This window comes from Grampus griseus (assembly GCF_964374135.1).
Source record: "Grampus griseus genome assembly, chromosome: 1".
NCBI lineage: Eukaryota > Metazoa > Chordata > Mammalia > Artiodactyla > Delphinidae > Grampus > Grampus griseus.
In genome coordinates, this window is record NC_139017.1 from 154,323,262 (window position 1) to 154,343,966 (window position 20,705).

The 20,705-nt window shown below is 50.4% G+C and overlaps 2 protein-coding genes across 4 annotated transcripts in view; both read left to right on the forward strand.

Moving 5' to 3' along the window:
• Positions 1-8,236: 8,236 nt before the first annotated feature.
• LSM10 (LSM10, U7 small nuclear RNA associated) lies at positions 8,237-10,757 on the forward strand. 2 transcript variants are annotated; one of them, XM_082662733.1, is made up of 2 exons: positions 8,237-8,526; positions 9,957-10,757. In XM_082662733.1, exon 2 carries the CDS (start codon positions 9,981-9,983, stop codon positions 10,350-10,352), a length of 372 nt encoding a protein of 123 aa, XP_082518859.1. In that variant the 5' UTR covers positions 8,237-8,526; positions 9,957-9,980; the 3' UTR covers positions 10,353-10,757. The 2 variants fall into 2 exon arrangements, with proteins under 2 accessions (XP_082518859.1, XP_082518860.1); XM_082662734.1 differs by having other exon boundaries at positions 8,237-8,401.
• A 5,910-nt stretch (positions 10,758-16,667) lies between these two features.
• Positions 16,668-20,705, forward strand: part of STK40 (serine/threonine kinase 40) — a 38,137-nt gene continuing 34,099 nt past the window's right edge. Inside the window, exon 1 of one of the 2 annotated variants that reach the window (XM_082656951.1) lies at positions 16,668-17,059. The gene's annotated coding sequence lies outside the window, so the exon portion shown is untranslated. Of the gene's footprint in view, positions 17,060-17,309; positions 17,471-20,705 lie in introns of those variants that run through there. The other variant, XM_082656950.1, reaches the window with a different exon arrangement.

Sequence of the window (20,705 nt, forward strand, 5' to 3'; positions counted from 1 at the left end):
GTTGGGGTGGCCTGACTGGATGACAAGTGAAGGGGAAGGCTCTGTCTTAGGTCTGGCTGCCACCGCACTGCCACAAACCTGAACTTCACTGTCTGCTCCGAGCTTGTCCTGGGGCCTTGGAGGTGGGCCACGGGCTGCTGAGAAGCAGCCTCCTGCCTCCACCTATCCCAGAGCCGTGCTGATGATTTCAAACCTATCTGTTCTCTCAGTGAATAAACAAGATACAGGTCTCTGGTAAGGCAGCCTGGTGATGAGGCAGTCTTTGGGTTTCATGTCTCTAGACTTGCACAAATGTTGAGAAAAACAAGTTTATTTGCATGGTGATTCAGGGTACCCAGAGAAAGCAGGGGAGTCGGGAGGGAGCAAAGGAAAGAGAAGGCAAGGATTACCCGGGCAAGAATGTGGCCTGAGTACTGACAAGGCATCATTGTTCATTTAACACCAGGCCACGGGGTCTGAGGGTGTCACACAACAGTGCCCAGTGCGCTCCAAGGGAAGGCACACCGTGGTCCCCTTCCCTTCCCCGAATTCACCACGGCGTCTTAGGCAGTTACACTCACCGAGGCTCAGTTCTCTCATCTGTAAGAAAGGAAAAGAACTAGTTCATTGACTCAAAGCCAGCTTGCCCCAGCTAAGTTGCTGAGTTTACAGATTCTTAGCCCCTGCCCCAGGTGGGGTCTGAGGACTGGAATTTTACCCACACCGCACTCCCCCACCCCACTCCATGCTTTGGGAGTATATCTGCTCTCTTTCAGCAATTCTGTGACTTAACCTCTTCTCAACTAAGTTTTAAACTGTCCTGCTCTTGTTCTTATCATAGTGTTGGAAGGCCCCGTAGAACATGCAAGGCAAAGTTCTAGAAAAGCCTTCTGAACAAAAGTACTTTAATGGCTCCCAGAAGAAAGGTGTAATAAAAATTGAGAGCGAAGGGGAAGAAAAAAAGGAGGAAATGTATTTAGCCCTTAGTGCTAGGATGAAAGTCATCCCATGCAGTCCACATACGTATGTAACAATTTTAAAAGATAAACTCACTTTTTTCCTTTGATCCAGATCCTGGTAGGCGAGAAACAAATTCAAACATCATAACCAGATCCTGGAGATCCCCAAGTCTGAACAGGATCAGATTCCCTCATCCTCTTCCACCTGTTTTGTCACTCTGGTTTACATCCATGGAGACCAACTCAAGCCTCAGGAAACCACAGAAAGACAAATGCAAATCGTAGGGGGAAAAAATATATATATTAGCATAATACCGAATCGTAAAGACCCAAATTAAAATCCAAAAACTGATACACTGTTTACCTCCCCCTTCCTCCCTTTGAATTATGCCCTGGAAAACTCCTCGTCAGCTGCCACATTCCTGGACAGCTGGCAGCAGAGGGAGTGAAAAGAAGTGTTTTCAAGGGACTGGGCTGGAGAACCCTCTTCACAGTTGAATCTTCCCTGCCCAGTTTCATGATTCAACCTGAAGCAAATTCTCAGATCATAGCCACCTCTTTCCAGATGAGAAGGTCAAGATGCGTTCCAAGGGCCGATGGAGATTATTCTGAATTACTTGATCCCCTTAACACCCCCCACCACCCCGCATACACAACACTGTGTTCTTTTTGTTTCCGGCCAGTCGCTCCTCTGATGTCAAAAATAACATTACCTTCTCTGTTAGTTCCCAGAACCACAGGAAACCCCAGCTGCCTGAGGCCTAGCGAGGCCACACCACTAGGTGTGGCCTTTTTTTTTTTTTTTTTTAATTTCATTATGAAGGTGAAGGACCTGCCAGGTGGGTCATTGACACTAGTCCCAGTATCCTGGGAGAAAAATAAGAGGAAGAAAAGAAAAGTGACTTCTTGAAAGTCACAGAGACAGCTGAAATTACAATAAAGGAAGTTGTTTAAATTCCCATCTCTTACATAATTCATCCAAAACCACTGTCTATAAACTTCAAATATTGTTTCTTTATTTTAGGGTTACTTGATACATACAACTTTAAAACACACAAAGGATAAAATAAGTATTATAAACAAAGCTTTATAGAGCTCGGGGCAGACCCAAGACTCCTAAATCCTAGATGTGCACATTGGCTTCAGATCACTCCACCCTCCTGCTCTTTATAAAATTCCCCAGGGGCTGACTTTTTTTTCAAGTATTCAAGGGGAAGGTCAAGGATGCTTGACTTGGGTTTTCTGGATATCCAGAAGGCCTCTCAGCTTCAGTTACAACTGAGAAGATAATACCTGTGTCAGATGCCCTCCCTCGCCTCTCCTCTCTACCTCACCACATCTTTTATCTCTTTTTCCCTACCCAGACCCCTTTCTGCACCTCAGAAGTTCACCAGGGACTTCCCTGGTGGTGCAGTGGTTAAGAATCCGCCTGCCACTGCAGGGGATACAGGTTCCATCCCTGGTCCGGGAAGATCCCGCATGCCTCAGACCAGCTAAGCCTGTGCACCACAATTACTGAGCCTGCGCTCTAGAGCCCACGAGCCACAACTACTGAGCCCGCGAGCCAAAACTACTGAAGCCCCCGTGCCCAGAGCCCGTGCCCCGCAGCAAGAGAAACCACCGCCATGAGAAGCCTGCACACAGCAACGAAGAGTAGCCCCCACTCGCCGCGACTGGAGAAAGCCCGTGTGCAGCAATGAAGACCCAACGCAGTCAAAAATTAATTAATTAATTGTTTTTAAAAGTTCACCAAATGGCAGCCGGGGAGCTCCTCGGTCCCAGCCGCTCCCATGCAGCACGGCCTCTGCTCCTCCAGGGCCTCCTCAGCTCACTCACCAGCTCTACAGTCTTCCGAGCTGCCTCGCCTTCCTCCCTCCTGCCCCCCATAGCTCCTGCCACTACACAGGTAGGTCCCTTCTCAAGTCTCCAGGCCTCAACTTTGCTGGACCCCCCACCACCTTCTCTGCTCCCCATTCTCCTTGGCCCTGCTCAAGACCCTTTTCTTCCTAAAACTCTCTCACCCTTGCCTCGGGGGCTCCAATCTTACTAATTCTTTTCTTTCCCCCACCCCACCAGCCACGCCAGGCCCACTTGCAGGATCTTAGTTCCCCGACCAGAGATCGAACCCGTGCCCCCTGCAGTGGAAGTGCGGAGTCTTAATCACTGGACCACCAGGAAAGTCCCAGATCCTAGTGATTTCTGACCACACTTCTCCTCTCTTCCCCGGTGGCTTCTGATTGAGGATGGCCCGTCTTTGATGCAGGCATTAATGTAGCTGTTTCTAAGTCTGTCAGAACGGCCAGGGCAACTGCTGGAGGATCCTTATTTCATCCCTGGCGTTTTCCCCCACCCCCATCCTCACTCTCACCTCATCTGTCTCGCACACTCCATTTCTCACCTTCACCCTGTCCCTTACCCTCACCCCAGTGCTCTTGCCCCGTGCTGACCAAATGTTTCATGTGCCCTGCAGTGCTCAGTCTGTGCTCTTCTGCAAATTGTTTTGCATCCCTTTTTTCAGAGAGGCCATTATTTTCAACCAGTACTATTAACTCACAAATCTCTGTATCCCCCACCTCACCTTGACTGCAGACTCACTTTCCCTGAGACGCTCCATCACCCTAAGCTTAGTGTCTAACACTGACGTCATTTTTATTTATTCAGGACATTTATTTCACTTTTGAAAGGCATGAAGAAACTTCTTAAATATAATACGAAATAAGACAGTTCTCCATAGAAAAGAACCAGAAGTGATGGGTAGAAGTTACCCAAAACTTCTCAACAATGGAGTAAAACAGCTGGCACAGGAGCGAGCTGCTGGTCACTGGAGTCTCGGGCAGTGGTTACAGGGGGATCTGTGGGGGGGTGGAGTGGGAATTTGGACTCTGGGTGGTAAGTTGGAGCAGGTGACCAGGGAATCGCCCTAACTCTCAGGATTCTGTGATCCTCTGACAAAGGGATACAGAACCACAACAGAGCTCATCTAAAGGGAACAGGGAAATTCAAGGCTCTTGAACTCAATTCAAGTGGACCCTTGTCTGGGTTTGAGGTTGCAAAAAACATTGGAAGTAATTCTGGCTACTTAGGTAGAGAAGGAATCTACTGAAAGTGCCTTCAGGCAACTCACAGTTGTCAGGAAGACTGAAGGACCATGGGAAATGGCCAGGAACCGAGGAAGGGCAGGCAGCATAGGAAAGCACTCCAGCACCAGCAGCACCCCCAGGAATGAGGCACTGGATGACGCAGACACCAGGACGGAGGCTAAACAGTTCCTGCGGGTTCATGTCACTTGCTCCAGATTTAGAATCTGATAATGCCTGAGTTTATGTCACAAGCCCATGCCATACCTGACAAGGCCTTTAAATCATCTGGAGTGGGAAGCAGAACCTCACCTCCCACTGAAATTCACAGAATGTCAGATTTCCCCGAATGCGAAAGGAGTTCGGTGGCTGAGTAGCCAAAAACTGAGATACCCTCCACAGGCATGACCCCCCAACCCTCTTATTCCTATCAGTGGACCACCACCTCTCTGGATACACAGTGTTAAAATTTAAATCATTGATTCCCCCTCTGCAAACCACGCTCCAGATTTCATCAGCCCCCAAGGATTCTGATTAGCTCCCTTCAGAGTCTGTAACACTCATCCCTTCTTTCCACCCCACTGCCACCAATTCATTCAGATCCCCATCACCTTCTCACCACATTCATAAAACCAGTCCCTCCCGCAACTGCTATTTGTAGGGTGAAGCATTTGTGCCTCTTAGGACCTTCTCCCTGTCTCAACACCCAAGAGATGAGCAGGAGAAACAAGATTTACGTAAATAACTATGGTGAAACTGCATGCAACCAGCAAACATATACCAAGCAATACGATATCAGCGTCACTCCCAATTGGGGTAATCAGGGAAGACTTCAGAAAGGTACAGCAATGGAGACAGCCTTTGAAGGAGGGATTGGACTTAACATCTATAGAGAAAAAGAGAAGATCCCAGGCAGATGGAGCAGGATAGCAAAGGCAGAGACAAGAGTGCAGGGCTTGTCTGGGGGTTGCTGAGTCTGACTAGAAAGGAGGGCAGCACGTCTCCAATTGTAGTGTACACTGTTAGATGTGCAGATCCCCGAGCTCCACTCCTGAGTCTGTAGGTATGGGGTTGGGTTTAACAAGCATTCCAGATAACTTTAAGGCAACTGGTTCCCAGACCACACTTTAAGAAACACTGGTTGGAGAGTTTGGGTAGAGAACCTGAAGGAGATTCAGCTGGAAGGTAAGTTGGAATCAAATCAATGTCAGCACTGGAAACTTTATTCTGCTAGTGAATTGATTTTTTTCTTAGCAGGTAAGTAAGATCATAACTGTACTTTGAATCTGTTCGCAAAGGATCATGGGACACAAAGACCAGTAAGATGGCTTTTATAATGAATTAAATGAGAAAAAGAGGGTCTCAACTAGAATGGTGGCAGTCAGAATAAAAAGGCAAGTGAAGGCTGGGAGACAAATTCCAAAGAATCTTCAGAGTTCAGTGACTGTGACAGATGTGGGTGAATCCGGAAATGATAGAAGTTGTCAAGCTTATTCAAGGTGCCCAACTTGGGTAGTTGAAAAATGGTGGTAGCAACCACAGAAATAGAAAAATTCAGAGTAGCAATTCATTTGGGAAGGACTTGATGAACTTGTCCTATAGACACGCTGAGTTCCATGTACCAGTGACACATGTGAGAATAAGCGACAGCTGGGAAATGGAGGTCTTCTGTGGAGCACTCTGGGCTAGAGATGTAGACAGAAATTCAGCATATAGTAGTAGGTGGCAAAGAGATACTCGACCAAGAAGAGAGCTGGGCCAGGAATACAGCCCCAGAAAAAGCACACATGTTTAGGGAGCAGAATGAAGTGGGGTTAAAAAAAGAGAGATGGAGAAGAAACAATCAGAGAAATGGGTGAAACCAAGTGATACAAAGCCCCAGGGGGGAAAAAAATTACCAAGGAGGACGATGGTCAGTATGGTCAATCACTGAGAAGGATCATGGAAGTAAGGACTAAGAAAGAGATAGAGGTTCTCTTAAGAACAAGGAAATCATTAGTAACCTTCTTCAGAGAAGTTAATGGGAGTAGAACTCAAAATACTCGAGAAGAAGCCAGATTACAGTGAGGTGAGTGAGTAGGTGAAAGCCTTCAGGATAGAGCAGCAGTTCTCAAACTTTCAGTCTCCGGACACTTTTGTACTCTTAAAAATTATTGAAGGGACTTCCCTGGTGGTGCAGTGGTTCAGAATCCACCTGCAAATGCAGGGGACACGGGTTCGAGCCCTGTTCCAGGAAGATCCCACATGCCGCGGAGCAGCTAGGCCCGTGTGCCACAACTTCTGAGGCTGTGCTCTAGAGCCCGTGAGCCACAACTACTGAGCCCATGTGCCACAACTACTGAAGCCCGTGCGCCTAGAGTCCGTGCTCTGCAACAAGCGAAGCCTGCAATGAGAAGCCCACGCACCACAACGAAGAGTAGCCCCCGCTCGCTGCAACTAGAGAAAGCCCACACTCAGCAACGGAGACCCAATGCAACCAAAAATAAATAAATAAATTTATTTTACAAAAAAAATTATTGAAAACCCCCAAAAGTGTTTGTTTATGTGGGGGATATATATATATATGTGTGTGTGTGTATGTGTGTGTGTGTGTGTGTGTATGTGTGTGTGTGTGTGTGTGTATATATATATATATATATATATGGTAATCACATATCTATGAAATTAAAATTTTAATATTAATTCTCTTTTAAATAACAACAGACCCATTAACATATTTTTATTTTAAAATAACTATATTTTCCAAAAGAAAAAATATGGTGAGAAGAGTGACACTGCTTCATAGTTTTGCAAATCTCTTTAATGTCTATCACAATAGAAGACAGTTGGATTCCCATATCTGCTTCTGCATTCAGCCCATTGTGCTATGTTGTTTCGGCTGAAGTACATGAAGAAAATCCAGTCTCACACAGATGTAAGGTTGGAAAAGGGACTGCAACTGGAGAACCACTGATATAGAGGACTCTCCTGAGAAGTTCTACTGTGGAAGGTAGGAAAACAAGAGTAGCACGCATGGAGGAGAACGACAATTTCAATTTTTAGGATAAGGAGAGGTCTCTGTGATGACTGGAGATGACTGGTAAAAAAAGAAGGCTCCTGGGGAAGGTGGAAACCAGTGAATGAGAGGATAAAGGAATGACACAAACCTAACTCTTATTGAGCTCCTGTGTGCCAGGTGCTTTCACACATTAATGAAGGTCACTCAAACCTTAAAACAATTCTCTGAGTTAGTCATTATGTTTTGTTTTTTTCTAATAAAATTGAGGCTGCAGAAAGATAAGGAGCTTTTCCAAGGCTATACAGAATGACCTTTTAAAATGTAAATTAGATCCTGTCACTCTCCTTTGATGGCCTATCGTTGCACTTCCAGTAACAGATGAGGAAACCTGAGGCACAAAGAGGATAATTAACTTGTCTAAAGTCACACAGTTAACAAGGGGCAGATTTAAACCCAGGCACAGCCTCCAGAGCCTGCACTCCTCATCCAGAAATCCAAACGCCTTACCTTGTCTTGCAAAATCCTACATACCCTGGCTGTTGCCTTCCTCTCCGACTTCTTGTCACACTACTCTTCCCAGTCTTACTGGCCTTTCCGCTTTTCCAAATTGTCAAGCTCATTTGCACCAGGTCCTTTGCACAAACTGTCCCTCTAACTGCAATGCTCTTCTCCTAGCGTTCACAAGCTTGGCTTCATGTAATTCATCTCAACTCAGATGTCAAATGTCACCTTCTCAGGACACCCCTGACCGTCCAATAAAAAGTCACCCAGTCACTATAACATTGACCCGTTTTAATTCTCTGAAGAAATTTTATCATAATTTTCTTTTTCTCATAGGCGACTCCCCCGCCTCCCCCCGCCTCAGTAGATTTAAGGGTCGGGTCATCAGATCACGGAGCTTGTCTCCTTGGTCACCCCTACGACCAGAGCCTGGGAAAGTGTCCGACACACGGTGAAGGTTCAATGAATACAGCTGGCCCTCCGTATCCGCGAATGCGGAACCCTCCTATACGACGCCACTTCATAGAAGTGACTTGAGCATCCCTGGTTTCGGTATTCGCGGGGGTTCGGGAACTAACTGCCGAGGAGGGCCGACCGGATTCGCTGAACGGAAGAATGACTCCAAAATAGGAGAGAATCCAATGACGTAGGCCGCGGCTGCAGGAGCGCGAGTCACGCGCCCGCGAGGCCTTCTGGGGATTGTAGTTCCGGGCCCACCGCGGGGTCGCGGGCCCTGCGCGCAGCCGCGCTCTCGATGCTCCGGGAGGGCAGAGCGGCCCCTCGGTTGCCATGGCTTCTGAGTTCGGCCGCGGGAGAGGAGCAGCCCGGCTAGGCGCTCGCTAGTTTCGGCGGCGACGCGCAGCGGGACAGCGGAAGGAACGCGCGCGGTGGGTCCGGGAGCCAGGGGCGGAACGCTGGGGAACCAGGAGCCGCGGAGGCGGCGGGAGCGGGGCCAGCGTTTTCCTCCCGGTTGCTGAGCGTAGCTCCTCACCCAAGCCCACTCCCACGCTCTGTGAGTAAAGGGTGATCACCATCCCCCTTTTAGGGATTGGCTAACAGGCTTGAAGAAGCCAAGTGGCTTGCTCGAGGTCGCCCTCCTAGGAAGTGGCCGTCCTCAAGACCAGACCTGCCTCTTTGCAGTCACTGTGCTGCCCCAAACCCTTGCTTGGACACGTACTCCTGGTGAAGCCTGGGTGGGGTCGTTAGAGTCGGCCGGCCCAGCTCCTAGCCTCTCGTCAGTGGTATGGGTAGCTTGCCACACTTAATGCCACCCTGCACAGCCCTTTCGGTATCCTGAGTGAGGTCTTAAGGAAAGAAAAGAAAGTTCCACCAACTTGCACTCAGGGTCTGAAAATGGAGGATAGATACGACAAAGTTACATTAATACAGCATCAGGGCATAATCGAAAGCAAAGGAAAATACATTCAGTGTGGTGAGAGCTTGTTAGCCTCATTTAGCCTATGGTTCAATAGACGTGGAAACAGGTTCAGAGACATTAAGTAACTGTCTTACGTTTACAGAGTGTGGGTGGAGTGGGGAGTCGAACCTCCGTTTCTCTACCTTCAAAACATATGTGCTGTATATGCTACCATTTCTTGTTTTCAATCAATTATCTAAATTTCTGGTTACATGTTGGCAGCATCCTGTAGACCAGTCGTTCTCAGTGCGCCCCAGGCCAGTAACATCAGCATCAACTGAGAATATTTTAGAAATGCCCATTCTTGGGCCCCACCTCAGACCGACTGAGTCAGAAACTGAAAGGTGGGCCCAGCAATCTGTTTTAACACGTTCTCCAGGTGATTCTGATGCAGGCGATTGAGAACTGGTGGTTCACCTGGGGTCATGTTAAAATGCAGATTCTCTAAGTAGGTCTGGGGAAAGCCTGGAGATTCTGTATTTCTAACAAGTGCCTGGGTAGCAAGGGTGTAAACTACACTTGAGAGCAGTGGTTCTCAAACTCAGATGCACGTTAGAATTACCTGGGGAGCTTTTAAAAAATAGGATACCTGGGACCCACCCCTGACCAAATGAATCAGAACCTCTGGGGTGTGGCAGCCAGGTAAAAACTCAGCGGATGATTCTAACATACAGTGAGGGTTCAGAACCACTGGTGTGGGGTTTAGAGCCAGGCAGAGATGGGTTTGAATCCCAGCACCTCCGCTTATCACCTGTGTGACCTTGGGCAAGTGACTTAACCTCTCCCGGCCATATTTTCCTCATTTATAAAGTGAGTATAAGTGATCCTTGGCTTGCAAGGTGTTGTGAGGATTCTATGAGGTGTGTACATGAAGCACCTAAGGGTGCTCCATAGACACAGAAATTGGGGAGGTGGGCAGACTTGGGAATGTCTGGGCTGGGGATTTCGTGCTAACACCTGGTGGAGGTGAGTTAGCACCTGCACCCGCTAGCCTGCCACAGCTCCCCTCTGTGTGCCCCTCCCAGAGCGAGCAGCTGCAGTGTGGAAGAATGGCAGTGAGCCACTCAGTGAAGGAGCGGACCATCTCCGAGAACAGCCTGATCATCCTGCTGCAGGGCCTCCAGGGCCAGGTCACCACCGTGGACCTGCGGGATGAGAGCATGGCCCGCGGACGCATAGACAACGTCGATGCTTTCATGAACATCCGCCTGGCCCAGGTCACCTACACGGACCGTTGGGGGCATCAGGTCGAGCTGGATGACCTGTTTGTGACAGGCCGCAATGTCCGTTACGTCCACATCCCCGATGATGTGAACATCACCACGACCATTGAGCAGCAGCTGCAGGTCATCCATCGGGTGCGCAACTTCGGCGGCAAGGGGAAAGGCCGGCGGGAATTTCCCTCCAAGAGCTATAAGTGAGCCTGTCCCCTCAGCCAGCCCTGGTCCCCACTCAGGTTCCTCCAGAGTTCTACTGAGCCAAAGCCTGCTCTCCCTCCCCGCCCAGAACCTGGGAAGGGAGGAGGGCCAGTCCAGAAGGTGGTGTCTGACAGACATCACCTGTCACAGCTGCCTTTCACAGGGTCCCACTCCCAGACTCACCCTGGGACCCAGAATTCTAGTTATCTGTCTGTGGCCTTGGGGTAGATGACAGTCCCCCCTTTGGATCATTATTTATCTGAATCTCTGATTTACTGGTTTAGGGAATGTGTCAGATAGCTTTCAGCCCTCTCCCAGTGAAGATTGTTAAATGTGCTCGGCCTGAGCATCCCCACTTCTCTTGTAATTGCGGTTTTTTTCTCACAAAACTAAATGGGATGCAAACAAGTCTGTGCCTCATGCTTTTCCCTCTGCGCTGGGCTCCCTGTTGGTCCTGTGTCGTAGGGTGCTGGGTCGCAAGCATGACTGCACATTGGAATCACCTATCTCACCCTCACCTATTTGGATTTACTTGGTATGAGGTGTGGCCTGGGCAGTGGGATTTTTTTTTAAGTTTCCCAGGTGATACGAATATGCAGCAAAGCTTGAGAATGTAGGAGAGGCCTTCAGTCTGGTCAGGGGGAAAGCGGCTCTTCTGTTCCGATTCCCTGTTGAAGAGGTTGTTAGTCTCATTGGCCTTTCCTGAGGTGGAGAGGCTGGAGTAATCCTGGGCCCTCCCCTCAAGTGTGGGAGCTCATCCCACAGCAAGAAATCAGGCTCCGATTCTGAGAGTCATTGGGTCTTCAGGGAAGAAGGCGTTCTCGGGGTTAGAACCCCAGCCTTCGTTGTAGCTGCCTTGCAGCCGTCCCAGCCCTGCCACCATCTCGGTAGAAGTGGCTCTGTCCTCTGGAACCAGAGAGTTTGTCTTCATCAAACAAACGTCCACAGCAGCTTTCATGTGCCAGGCCTTCTGCTGAGCACACATTGTCCAATAAGCTTTGGTCCCTTCTGGAGAGGGGCTTAGAATCTAGCAGAGGAGGTAATCATTTCCTGAGGGAGATTGGAGAGGAGTGTTCATTTGGGCGCTGGCAGCCCACGGTCACTGCATTCACATTCTAGCCCAGTCTGTCCAAGTGTTGTCCCTGGACCACCTCATCAGAACCAACTGAGATGTGTCTAGAAGAGCCACCTTCCTGGCTCCCCAGATTTGAAACAGAACCTGGAACCCGAGAATCTGCATTATCACACCCACCCACCCACCATGAATCTTCTGCCTATTGTATTTACTTCATTTCCCAGAGGCCCCAGAAGGCACTTAGACTCTGCCCTTTGCCTTCCGGAGAGAACACTGGGTCCTAGCAGGGAGAAAAACCACTTCTCTGAGTTTCCAGGCCCCTTTGACAGCTAGAGTTAAGGGGAGCAGCACAAGAAGAAGACTGCTGGTAAGAGAAACCAGAGGGCAGGCACAGAAAGGGCTTCCTCACTGTGGAAACGTCCATGTTCTCAAAGCCAGTGGGGAGAGAGCCACCCCTTCCGGTAAATGATGAACCAGAGGGAAGTCCGCACACAGCCTCCCTTGCAGACATTTCCCACGTGTCTGCAGATGCCCCCAAACTTGAAGAGGTCTCATGCTGGGAGTTTGGCCTAAGGATGGAGGAGAGGTCTAGGTCTGAGGCTTTCACATCGGGAGCAGAGCAAGGAAGAGCCCCCAGGCCAGAGAGCCAAGTGGTAGGGCTAGCACGGGTTGCTGGGAAGAGGGGCTCTGGACATGTTCCATAAGCGTTGTGTACAGATGCCAGTGGGTCTGTATGGTTCTGAGGCAAGGCACTGGGAGGACAGGTGGGAGGGAGGGAACCAGGGTCCACTGAGACATACTCGTGACGAGTCCCTGGGGTAGAGCACAGCTAAGTGTTCAAGCCCCAAGGTTATGGGTCTTGGCATCTGGTCCTGGATTGCTGGGAAAGGCTGGCAGGAGCCCAGGTGTAGGGGTGGAGGGAGCTCGGTGCCCGCCAAGCTATGGCAAGCCACGGGTCATTCATTCCACAAGTAATTTGAGTCACAGTGCTAGCTACTGAGGGGACATCAAGACAGAGGTCCTGCTCTCAGGGAGCTGATGTTCTGGAGGGGGAGACTAACAAAAGTAAACATATAGGCATCATGAAGGAAATAAACAGGGCCCTTTGAGAGAAAATAGGCGGTTTTATTTCAGAAAGTATGGACTGAAGAAGTTAAACTGAGAAGGGGGGTGGGATGAATTGGGAGATTGGGATTGACATATATACACTACTATGTATAAAATAGATAACTAATGAGAACCTACTGTATAGCACAGGGAACTCTACTCAGTGCTCTGTGGTGACCTAAATAGGAAGGAAATCCAAAAAAGAGGGGATATATGTATACGTATAGCTGATTGACTTTGGTATACAGCAGAAACTAACATAACATTGTAAAGCAACTATACTCTAATAAAAATTAATAAAAAGAGAAAGAAAGAAAGAGAAAAAAAAACTGAGACGGAGCGTACCATTTAAACAGCCAAGGGAAGGGGCAGAGGAAATCGCCTGTGCAAAGGTCCTGAGGTGAGAAAGCTTGGGGGTTGGGGGCAATAACAGAATACCCTTGTGACTGTTGACAGAGGGGAGGGAGGCAGGAGAAATGGGAAGGGGGTGAGGCAAATGATACAGGGCCTTGTGGTTAAGGAGTATAGCTGGTTCCAATTTCAGGTGTGTAAGAAATATAAATTGAATTTTCTCTAACTCAACTGAATTCATATTTGGCTTCACTCAGCCAGAGTGGCAGAAACTTAATTGCAGTCAATTCAGAGTTCCCCATCACTTTCCTCAGAATTGGTTGAATTCTAGGGCACTTCCTTTGAAGATGCCAAAGCTTGGGCAGGGTAGTCTGATCTGATGGTGTCCGGTCCAGTCACACTAGCGTCCCCTGAGATGTCCTAGTTTTGTACTGGTTTTCTGTCTTCAGCCTGCTCGGGATGCTGCTGAGTTGCTCCTTCCTGACCCATCCCCCTCTCAGTATTCAGATTCTTACTCTACTTTTTCCAGGCCACTCAGGCCCAGGAAATTCCTAGGGTCTTGGGTTAGTTAGGCCCCGCCGTTTGCCCCAGTGCAGCGCACAGCTGTTTCTTCAGAGGGTTTTATGACTTCTTGGTGCTCCACCAGGAAAAGGAGCACAACTCTTCCTGCTTCCCGGGCCCTGATGCCCTCTAGCTCAGAGGCTGAGGAGAAGCGTCTCTATTCTCAGGGACCACCCCCTAAAGTCTCAGTCTCCCAGATCCCCCTTGTTACAGTTTTCTAAATTTGGATCTGCACAGATAATTCTTTCCGTTCCTCCCTGAAGGCAAGCCTCTTGGAATTCAGAAGCAAAAAATGAACTCTGCATTCTGTCGTATCATTTGTTTCCTGGCGTAATGTATGCAGAGTGTCCTAACTACCTGCGCAAGGGAAGGGTGGAGGGACACCAAGGAAAAGATGAAAAACATATTTCAAAATGTCATCGTCCCATCGGAGTTTGGGTTTTGTGCTCATTGCTGCAGCCTTTGTGCAAGCCCGCACATACACCGATGTGGGGATCCCAGTTGCTGACTGAGCCCCCCGGAATTCTGAGTGCTCAGGTGGGATGGCATGCCCCCTCCTCTCCCTCCCCTCCAGGCCTTGGAGAGAAGAGTACAGGATGCTCTCTCATTTGGGAGGAGACTCCTGGGAGGAGACTCCCAGGGCTCTGAAGAGAGCTGGGTGGCCTATGGCTTGAAGTTCAGATCTCCTCGGGGGCCACACGAGTGATGTGACATCTCCAGCTCTCAGCTGGATGGGACTTGCAGGAGAGCATCCAGTTCAGTGAGTTCCAGTCTGGCATCCCCAACTGAAGGGTCCCTGAGGGCAGCAGGAGTCCCTTGAGTTCTTATCAGTGTTCCAGAGGGACCCAGAGAAACAGCACATAGTACGTGAAGGTTACCCAAGCTAGCTTGGTCTCCGCTTCGGGCTGGAGTTATACCAACTGCGTGGTGGTCACACTGGCTTGCTCCTTCTGACCACAAGCTCTTATGGCAGTAATGCGAGGCTGTAATGAATAAAAAGGAAGAAATGACGATGCAGGTTGTACGGGAGACAAAATCTTATCGGATACAAGGCTCATGTGGATGGAAAATACTAAAAGAAGCTTTCAAGGTGAGAAGGTTGGGAATCACTGATCCAATCCAACTCTGTCATTTTACAGTTGAGGAAACTGAGGTCCACTTTCCTCAGGGGGAAGGTGGAGGCATCTGCCAGGTCCTGTGATTAAGGTAATGGCAGAATGCCAAGATGGTCATCACAGATAGCGACTGCTTGTTGAATCTCACTGTGTGCCAGGCCCTGTGCCAGGGGCTCTACGTGCTCCAGGAGGGCAGAACTGTGGTCTGTTTGGTCCCACTGGATCTCTAGCATCCAGCTCAGTGCTCTGCACATAGCAGGCACTCCATAAATCTTTGTGGAATGAATGAATCATCTCATTTCATCATTACAACAACCCTGGAGGTTTATATTAGTAGCCCCATTTTACAGATGAACAAACAGGCCCAGAGAGGTGAGGTGACTTGCTCAAGGTCGAAGAGCCAGTGAAGAGGAGGGTGGGGATTTGAACTCAGGTCTGTATGCCTGAAACTCCATGATCTTTACTACTGCACTACACTATTCTGCCTCCCAGCCCTCCCGATGCTGGCAACCGGGTAAGATAAGCGGTGCCTCTGCTCACAGTGGTGGTACCCAGCCTCCAGGTGTGGGCCTGGCACTCGGAACTTGCCATACCTTGGGTCTAGGGGCTTGGCCACAAAGAGAAGTCAGAAGTCAGCCAGTAGGAAGGGTTCGCTGGGTTCCAGGAGCCTGAGGAAGCTCCCCAGGGTTGAAGGTCTCCTCCTCTCCTTCTGTAATAGGCAGATCTGCTGGTACATCCTCAAGCAACCATCTCATGCTGTTGTGACAGGCGTCACTTTGTTATGGCAGCACCGTCTGCCAGCATGCCCAGAGTTGGAGAGCCAGCAGGAGAGTATGTCACCGTGTGTGTGTGTGTGTGTGTGCGCGCACATGTGCACACACACACGTGTGTGATGCAGCGGTCTCCTCCTGTTGGTGTCCTGGTGACAGTTTTTCATTTCCTCTGGCTGGCACCTTTCCTTTCTATTCATTACCTCTCCTGCTCCTCTCTTTCTCTTCCTCCTCCTCCTCTTTGTTAAAATTCTGTATTTTGAATTGGCTGAGAGCCTCCTGAGGGTGGGGATGGTGGTGTCAGCTCTAAGTGATTCATCTAGCTGATAATTAGAGCTCTGGAAAACCCAACACTCATTCCTGTCAGTCAGGGCTTCCGGAATCCCTAGGCTTTTCACTTTGTCAGAGAGAGGAGCTTGGGGGGCTGGGGCCCGCTTCTTTGTGCCTGACTTTCTGTCCCCCACTGCACTGAAGCTCGATAACGGAGAGAAGTATGAGCACTCTTATTCGCCAGGTCCCGTGAAAAGCCCTTTCCACACTCACTGGATCCTCACAGTGATCCCACAAAGTGTTATCCCTATGTTGACAGATGGGGATAACTTGCACATAGTCACTCAGCTTGTAAGGGACACAGCAAGTACTCAAATCCAGCCTTTTTGGAATCTGCCAGACTTGGTTCAAATCACAGCCCTGCCATTATTAGCTGTATGTGTCTTTGGACGGTTTACTTCCCCTCTCAGAGCTCTAGCTGCTTCATCTGTGAACAGACTCCTTAACGTTGATGTCTCTAAAGTGCTTAACACAGTGTGTGACATAATACTGGAGCTGTTTCGATTACTACTGTTATTCAGTCCCATCAGCTCAGTGTGCACTAGACATTCAGAGACAAAGAGATGGACACAGGAGGAAGCAGCAAGACTCACACCAACTCTCACGTCCTGGCACTGCCTGTGTGGAGATGACAAATGCGTGCATACACGTAAGTGCCTGGCCACACACCCTAGGAAATCCAGCAGTGTGCACACAGGCTTGGACACATGTGCCCACATGGATACAGAATGACACAGCTGGAAAGACACCCGGGGGTTAGACAGTCATATGCAGCAAGCACCCTGGCTCACACCTGGGAGACAAAGGAGTGGGTCCATGGTGGCTGTGCTGCCACCACGGAGCCCTTCTAGCTGCTCCTGCACGCCAGCGGAGGGAAGCCAGGCTCTCAGAGGGCCCCAGTGAGTCACCAGCCTGATGCAATCCCTTTAAAGGGCTCATCTGCTGGTGCAAGAAGCTGATTCATGGAGGGCGTGGTTGCTGGAGGAGGAGGAGAAAGGGACCGAAACTGCAGCAGGAGGGGCTGAGGTTAGGTGGCTGGAATCGCTAACAGGAACTCTTCACTGTTAACCTCCGTGGTCGAGACTCTAGGGATCTTCAGACTGAAGCGTGGTTTCTACAAAAGCGAGGGCCCCAGAGGGAAATGAATTGTGAGGGCTATGACAGGAATTCCTATCATTGATTGAGCCTCACGGCAGCGCTCGCCGCACAAAGCTCCAGAAAGAGAGAAATGGGGGTCAAGGAAGAGCCACTTTTCTGAGAAATATACTACAACTGGCCGACCTTTCAACTGCTGCAGACATCTCCAGACCCGGGAGGGCGAGGGTAGGGCACGCGAGGCTCAGTGGAGTAGGGGCGGGGGCGGTGCCTCCGGCCCCACCTCACCGCAGACATAGCTAAGCAGTAAGTACCGCCCCTTAAGTTCTCCTTGTCCAATAGTTTCCCAGATATCGGCTCGGACCCTACCCTGAACCAATCCTCAATCGGATTCTGGCCTCTTGCCTGAAGGCTTCCGCCCATTGTCAAGATGGCTCCCAATCCCTGCGCCGTGGGCTGTAGATACGAGCAAGGGGCGGGGATGCAGCTCGTCCGGGAGGAGGGGGCGGTGCGTCACTTCCGTTGTCAGGTGGCGGCGCCGCAGCCATGGAGGGAGGCGGCGGCAGCGGCGGCGGAGGCTCGGGCGGCTGCACCGGGAGGCGACGGTGAGCGGCTCCCACGCCCCTGGACCGGCCCCGGCCCCCCGGGACGGAGCGCTGAGCAGCCCCGGCTCCGGGCTACGGACTATGGGCGAGCAGCGCTGAGCACCGGGGGAAGGTGAGGGCAGGGGTCCGGGAGCGGGGAGCCGGGCCGGGGGTGCGGGTTGGTGGGGTGGGCCTCAGCGGCTGTAGCGCGGGGACCGGGGTGACAGCCTGAGGCCGTCCGGCTGCGACAGAAATGGCAACAGCGACTGTGCCGTCCTCCGCTGTGGTCTGCCCTTCTCGGGCGGCGGGGGCGGGGGCTCCTGCGCGCCGGGTACCCGGTGGCTGCGGGGAGTCTCGGTCCCGCCGCAGCCCTGGGAGGTGGCACTGCCAGCCTTGCCAGGAGTCACTCGGCCAGTCAGTGAAGGCGCCGGATTTGAACCAGCCAGGTTTTTCCCAAGAGACACCCTCTGCCTCTCCACGCTGCCCTCCTGATCCTGAGAGTGACATGAAAGTTGAAACGAGTCCCCAGATAGGACCAGCCCGGGCTTCCTCCAGGAGCCCTCACCCGTTGGCACGGGCACCATCGCTGCTGGGGAATTTTCGAATCCCGGGAGGTGTTCAGGTGCGGGTCAGAGCTCTCTGCTTGCCGGTGCTACGTTTGGCCGGCCTTTTCCAAGGAGAGAGCCTGCTGCTATGGTCACTGTTTCACCTGCTGTGCCCTCTCAGGCCCTCCCATTCCCACGCCGCTTGGCACCACCTTCCAGCCAGTAGATGGGGGCATCGGGATTCCCGACGCCGAGTACTCAGCCACCCCCGCTTCCTAGGTTTGATCCCCGTTTGTTGGCGGAAGGAAGAGATGACAGCCGCCTTCGCTGTCAAGATAGACTTTGCTCTGTATTAAGTCACTGGAGGAAACCGGTTGGCTTTGCTTGGTTTTGAGAGCAGTGAAGAAGAGGGTAGTCACTCTGGGCTGGGCGCCTTCCCTCTTGACTTAGCTTTGCGTGAGATAAGGAAGAGCAGGATATGTAGTCGTCAGGCCCAAAGAACCCCTGTTTGTAAACAGTGCTTGTGAGCTGGGCCAGTGCTTGGTGGCCCTGCTGTGCCAGTTGTTTGTCCCTTAGATCTAGACAGAGTGGAGATAGCCCTCGTTCGTTCATTCATTCATTCCCCACGTGACAGCAGCAATGTCCTTGCCTGGAGAGGCAAGTACCCTATATTATAGAGGTTAAGAGTGGGCTTTGGAGCCAGAATTCCTGAGTTCAAATTCTAGCTCTGCAGCTTTGTAGCTGTGTGACCTTGGGCACATTGTTTAACCTCTCTGTGCCTCAGTGTTCTCAGCTATAAAACAGGGGTGATAACATAGAGTTGTTGTGAAGATTTAAAAAGTTAACACATGTAAAACACATAGAACCACGTCTGCCACGTAATAAGAGTTCAGTAAATGTTAGCTATTCTTATTCTTATTTCAAGGAGCTCACAGTCTGGTTAAGGGAGACTGACCTGTGAATGAATAGTTGAAACGTAGTCTTGAAAAACTAGTAACAGCAAGAACAGAGGGCTGTGGGAGCCCAGGGAAGGAAGCTTCTAGCTCAGCCTGAGTTGGGCGGGGTGGGGGGAGGTTTTGGGGAGGCTTGGAAGCAGTGATGATGCTGGAGCTGTGTCTAGAAGGATGGGAAGGCTCAGCCAGGTGAGAACAAAGGGGCAAGGTACTCCACTTAGACATGTCAACTCAGAGTTTTTCCAGAAACCTCACATTGTTCAGTATGGTGGTATGAAAGGCGGCCTGGTGCCCGGTAAAGCAGCGCAGGTTGACAGGGGAATGCCACGTTAACAATTTGGGGCTTTGTACCAGGGCAGTGGGGAGCAAGTGAAGAGGTTTTAAGCAGAGGAGTGTCGTGATTAGACTTGTGTTTTAGAATGCTCTCTCTGGAGCCTCAGCAGGAGGGAAGGGAGAAGAGAGGAGAGATTAAAGCACTGGAGACCTCTTCAGAGGCTACTGCAGGCCTCTGAGAGAAGAGAGATGGCGTGGGGTGGGGGATCTTTGCCGAGACAGCACTGCATGCAACTGGTGGCAGGTGACAAGCTCCCTGCATTGCCCTGGGCAGCTCTGCTTGCCCCAGAAGTGCCTGGCACATGTGCCCCTCTCTTCCTGAGATTGCAGGTCACTTGAGCAGCTGGGCTGGTGAGGCTGTCCTCTCAGGTCAGTTGTAAGGTCAGTTGCTCCCTGGGGCTTTTAATTTGGCCTTTTGGGAAAAGGCAGCAGATTGTAGTGGCTAAGAGCCTATTTGGTTCTGCTGTCAGACAGAATCTCAGTTCAGATCCCAGCCCTGCCAGTCAGTAGAGGTTACTTACTCTTCGGTTCCCAGCTTTCTCGTCTGAGGGCAGTTGTGAGGATTCAGTAGGACGTTGCAGGTTGGGCGTTTAGCACACACTGAGTAAGAAATGCTTGGTAAATGTTAGCTGCTGCCGCAGGCTGCAGGAAAGCACTTCTAAGAATTAGTTGAAGCAGTTAATGGCAACTAAAACTGTGTCCCATTGAGCTGTCAGAAATGTCCTGAGGGATCACAAGACCACAGAATTTTATTGTATTCTCTCCAAAAAAGAAATCTGTGGGGAATTTACCGAGTCTGTATGGGAGCCATGCAGATGATTCAGCTCAGCTCTTTAAAAGAACCATTTTTTAAAATAGAAGTAGGACTGCTGAGGAAAAAAAAAAAATCATGTTTTAAAGTATACTAGGAGAAAAAGTATTTCGAGTTTGTTCCATGTGTGTCCCTGTTAGTGACCCTAGTCTGTTGTTTGAATTAGTACCATCAGGAAGCACACATTGATGTGTGTGGTGACTTAAAATCCGGAACCCCTGTTCCACACACATGAGCTCCCAAGCGTGGCTGAGGATGTGCTGGGTGCCAGGTGCAGAATGAGAATGGCGAGGCACGCCCTGCCCTGGCGGAGCTTGTGGTCTAACAGGGACCAGGCAGGCTTCTAACCAACTGACATTTGCATAGAGTTTGGTGAGTGTCTCATAGGAGTCTGTGCAGCATGTAATGGAGTGAGATGAAGGAGTGATTCTCCTGGGGGATGGGGAGGTGACTGGGGAGAACTTTGGAGAGCCCTTAGAACCTGAGCTGGATCTTGATGAAAATTGAATCTTGAAGCATGAATAGAGCTTTCTGAGGGTTCATGAAGCACTCCAGGCAGGGGAGCAGCAAGGCACAGGCATGGACGCAGGCTGGTGTGTGTGCACACTGTAGGAACCACAAGAGGTTCTGGCGCAGGGCGTGAAGGGACCTGGCTTTAGGACGTGCTGGAGAGGCAAGCATCAGTGCTAAGATGCTTGACCTTCCTATTCTGTTGGTGATGGGATG

What these genes read in the sequence shown, in the direction of transcription:
- LSM10 (XM_082662733.1), top strand. Translation starts at nt 9,981, where the DNA reads ATGGCAGTGAGCCACTCAGTGAAGGAGCGGACCATCTCCGAGAACAGC.